At 32.2% G+C, this 4555-nt stretch overlaps 1 protein-coding gene across 1 annotated transcript in view; it reads left to right on the forward strand.

Moving 5' to 3' along the window:
• Positions 1 to 4555, forward strand: part of LOC111088852 (profilin-A-like) — an 18465-nt gene that overhangs the window by 10277 nt on the left and 3633 nt on the right. Inside the window, exon 3 of the mRNA XM_022399977.1 lies at positions 195 to 292. Coding sequence (XP_022255685.1) covers positions 195 to 292 — 98 coding nt within the window. The remainder of the gene's footprint in view (positions 1 to 194; positions 293 to 4555) is intronic.

The raw sequence follows: 4555 nt of genomic DNA on the forward strand, positions 1-4555 counted from the left end.
AAAAAAAAAAAAAAAAAAAAAAAAAAAAAAAAAAAAAAGAAGAAGAAAAAAAAAGCCTTCATAAGTTATATAATTGAGGAAGTACAATATATTGTGTTCACATTTGATTAATTCTTCATCAGATTTTGATACTTTGTACATAATATCAACCTTTTTTTTTTATTTCTTCTCTCTCTCTCTCTCTCTCCTCGCAGGTATTATTGTAGCTGCCGCTGAAGACGGTGAATCTCCTGGTAAACTGAATGTTGTAGTAGAAAAGTTGGGGGAATATCTTAATAGTGCAGGATGTTAGGTAGGTTGTACAAAGTTGAAGGCACATACTTGAAGATGTGATACTTCCTCAAGTTACTAGTGTTGATAATTGCCACTATTTTGGAATGTAGGTAAAAAAAATATATAAAATATTTTTTAAGGGAAGTAAATTCTTAAATATATTGCATAGACATACTAGGTAAACTGGCTGTAAATAGTGGCAGCACCATTGCTGTTATTATTCATAATCTAATAAGTGCAACAACTTTTATTGTTTAAAAACCAAAAAACAAAAAATTTAAAAATTCTTAGTATTTTAATGTCTATTCAGCATAAATTCAAATTCTTAACTCCTTCATATTATTAATAACATTTTAGTTTTTTTTTTATCTTGTTTTCAGATGTATTGAATACTTATTTGAAAACGCATGCATTCTTAAGTATAAAAAATGTCTTTGAACTTTAACCCATTAACTGCGGATGATGGATATTTCTGTCATTAAGTTCTATGGCTCAGCTGCGAATGATGGAAACATCCATCAGTTGCACATGCATACATGCATACATACATACATACATACATAAATACATAACTATAACTCTATGCGAATGACAATAATTGTTTTATTGTGATTCATGGCAACTCGGTTTTATCTGTGAGTCAGAAAATGGCAACTGAGCTGCTCCTGCAGCAGTTAATGGGTTAAGAGTAGTTTTGAGGTTTAATCATTTGTAATATTGAACTTTCTTTATAATAAACCTATGTATTTGAATTTAGATATTAATTCAAATGGATGTGACAATTATTTTGATATTAATGCTGAAATTTTATTTTAGTTTTGCTCATATTTGAAGTACAAACATTAGCTCTACAAAAGTATTCTGAAGTTGGCTGTTAAAAATAAAATAAAGGGGGGGGGGGGTGAACATTTATCCAGACTCCCTGGTGTATTATGCTATTGCTAAAAAATAGCAGTGGCTAGCTGACAGAAAGCCATGGGTTTTGAAGTGTTTAGCCGTTATGTGAAAGGCTAAGATTTGGTAACTGTATTAAAATACACTTTCACATTCAACTAGCTTTTCACAACACTCCACTATTAAAATTCAGTTGTAACTAATGTTTTAAATTGGGTACTGTGAGGTGGCTATATCATTAAATATTCTACTTGTACAAAATTATAACTACCAATATATGTAGTATTACCAAATTATTTAACTCTTTCAACCTGGCCTCGGTACCTGGGACTGACTTCATAACCATTTTGTGCTTGTTATAGTTTACATGCTATAACTTTTAAATTAGTAAGCAAATGTTAACGAAATGTGGCAGTTTTTCAGTAAACGTTACAACGCTTTCACACACAAAATATCTAATATTTTAATTAAGTCTTAAGGTTTGTAAAGCAATGTTTCTCTCATGCCTTTTTTGTTTTTCACATCATGCCTATCTATCATGCAAAGTAATTTGCATTTTAAGATTAAAAATACTTTTATGCATCAGAAAATGTATGCGAAATCTTTATAATGTTTGGATAGTTATCAAACATTTCTTAAGAAAAACTATATTTTATCTGTTATTTTCAGTAATTAATCTCTGTACAGGTTTGGTAAATTTGACCAATCTTTCTTACAACCACCATTTAAAAAAAGAAAGGGGGGGGGGATAAACATAAATATGCAATTTCACTCTAGAATGAAGACAAATTGTAGCACGAAAACAAACATTTAGATGAAATGGCTTAAATCTTGTAACATTATACATTTTTGTATTTTTTTATGATATTAACCTTTCACCCGTGCCTAGCTAACAATACAGAAGTTACAACAACGTGGCTCATGTGCACTCATGTTACTGTATCAAATAACAAAGTTGACCTTTGGTCTGTACAAAGTACAGATTATTGCTATTTTGAAATAAGTTTAGTTGTTTTTACTAAATAAAGAAGTAAAACAAACAATTATTTCTTCTAGTTAAGACCTTTGTACTCTGTTGCTGCTTTACGTAGGTGGCTAAGCCTTTAAAGAATTTTGCACATAGAGGATGTGAAACAATTTTTTTTAGGTTTTTATATATACTTTTAGAATAGCTAAAAAATCATAAATTACTAGTCAAAACCATAGAATTCTGCTATAATTTATCAAACTTAGTAACTAAGCTGTATTTGGGTCTAAAAAAATATGGAATTTTGAGCAGACTAAAGACACAACCTACCTCATTGAAATCTTGGTTCAAAAGAAGGAAATGGCATTAAGTATGTTAGAAAGGCTGAGAAAACCACTAGGTGGGCATTCTGAGCTTCTGATTAGTTATTCATGTCATACACAGGGTGTCCCAAAAAATGTATACACATTTTCAATGATTATAAATAGAATGTTTATTAAAATATATATCCGAGTTTTATAATCCAAGTTAAAGAAGACAAGTGTAGAATATTTTGAGTTATTGCAGGTGTTCGAACTGATGACTATTCTAGTCCAGGCACTGCTGATAACGATGACAGATGGAATTGCAAACATCACGAATCATTTCATTTGTTATTTTGGCACATTCTCTTTCAATTGCTGCTTTTAACTCATTGATTGTTGCAGGTTTTGTGCTATAAACCTTATATTTGAGGTATCCCTGGTAAGTTTACGTGGTGTTCAGTCATAACATGCAGGTTCAGAGGTGCTCAGTAGGTGCAATTGTGGTGATTAACTGAGCCATTTAACTTAAATGTGGCCTCGTCACTCCAGACAATCTTGTTTGGAACCTGTGCATCCTCTTCACATTTTGCTAGGTGCCACTCACAAAGTTCAACTCTCCGGTCAGGATCATCTTTGTTGAGGGTGTGGACTAATGCCGGAATAAAACTTTCCCAATGAATACGCTTAAAGATGCGAGGGATGCTTGATTTTGAAATTCCTGTCTCACGGGCCGCTTGTCGAACAGATTTTCTTCGAGATCGATGGAGACTTTCTAGCAGCCCTGCTTCTCTTGTAGGACTGGTGGATGACTGCGGTCTTCCAGAACGCTCATTGTGGACATCTTGAACAGTTCCATCTGCTTCAAACTTGTTTCTGATGCGAGTATTGGTGAGTCATGTAGGTGGATCTGTTTGAAACCTCCTTCTAAACAGTCTTTGCACTTCAGCTACGTTCTTGCACTTCCAATAGCACTTTAGGATAAATTTCCTTTTCTCAAAGCTTAGTCTTTCTTCTGCCATTACTTCAAATCAGTTGCACCTGTGTTTTTTTTTAATATTTACTTTTAAATTAAAAATTTAGTAATATATAGTTCTAAAGTTTGAATTTTAACCTATTCTAAAATAAAATAAGCTGGCCCTTATCATTGAAATTCATTCAAGCATTCCCTTACATTAACTGCATCCACATCTGAAGACAACGTATTTGAAAGGTCAACCACTTTGTTACAAAAGTAAAGATTTCATAGCTGGAGCTGACTTCTACCCTGCCCAAATTTCTATTTGTATTTCCTAGTCTTGCTTTCATACTGTTAAATACAAAAGAAAAATGTGTTGACACTAAATTCCCTTAACACTTCAATCACATCCTAGTAGTCATCCTCTGAACCAGTCTAAGATCAATCACAATGCTCCAAATGAGGCATAACCACTCTTGTACCCTTATTGACACAAGCAGTAAGTTTTTCAAAGATTGTCAAAAGATTAATAAGGCAAGTTTTCCCTCGGTGAAACTACTGACTATCTAACGAAATTTTAAGATTTGTTAAATGACTTTGTAAAGCATCTTTTATCAGACGAGAAAACTTTCCTATCACTGATGCAAGGCTAATAAACCTGTAATTACTGGGACAATTTTTATCACCTTCATTGAAAAGAGGAATAACATTGGGCAACTTCCATCCTCTTTAGCATTTGTCATTTATTCAGGAACTTGTGAAAAATATTGGCATTTGGCTCCTATATCCAATTCTTAACCTCCTTCAAAACCTTTTGCTTGGTAACTTCTTCATTCTTTAAATTTCCCTATTTTTATATTGACAAACTTCAATAGGATGTGATCGTCTTGTTCAGTTTTGTTTCTATCTAACAGCTGTTTAAAATGAAGAATATTGCTTAAATCTCAATTAGTAAAAACTGGAGAAAAGGTAAATATAATAATCCAACCATCCCATAATTATAAGATTTTTAACGTTCAACCTAAGTGTAACTAAAGAAATCCATTATTATTAATTTTTAGATTTTCAAAGCCAACTTTTTTTTTTCATAGTTCTCCATTTCCTAATTCTTCATTTGTCCAACTTTCTGTAGTCGGGTAAATCTCTTGTCATTGCAGTCAA

This window comes from Limulus polyphemus, unplaced genomic scaffold (assembly GCF_000517525.1).
Source record: "Limulus polyphemus unplaced genomic scaffold, Limulus_polyphemus-2.1.2 Scaffold4582, whole genome shotgun sequence".
NCBI lineage: Eukaryota > Metazoa > Arthropoda > Merostomata > Xiphosura > Limulidae > Limulus > Limulus polyphemus.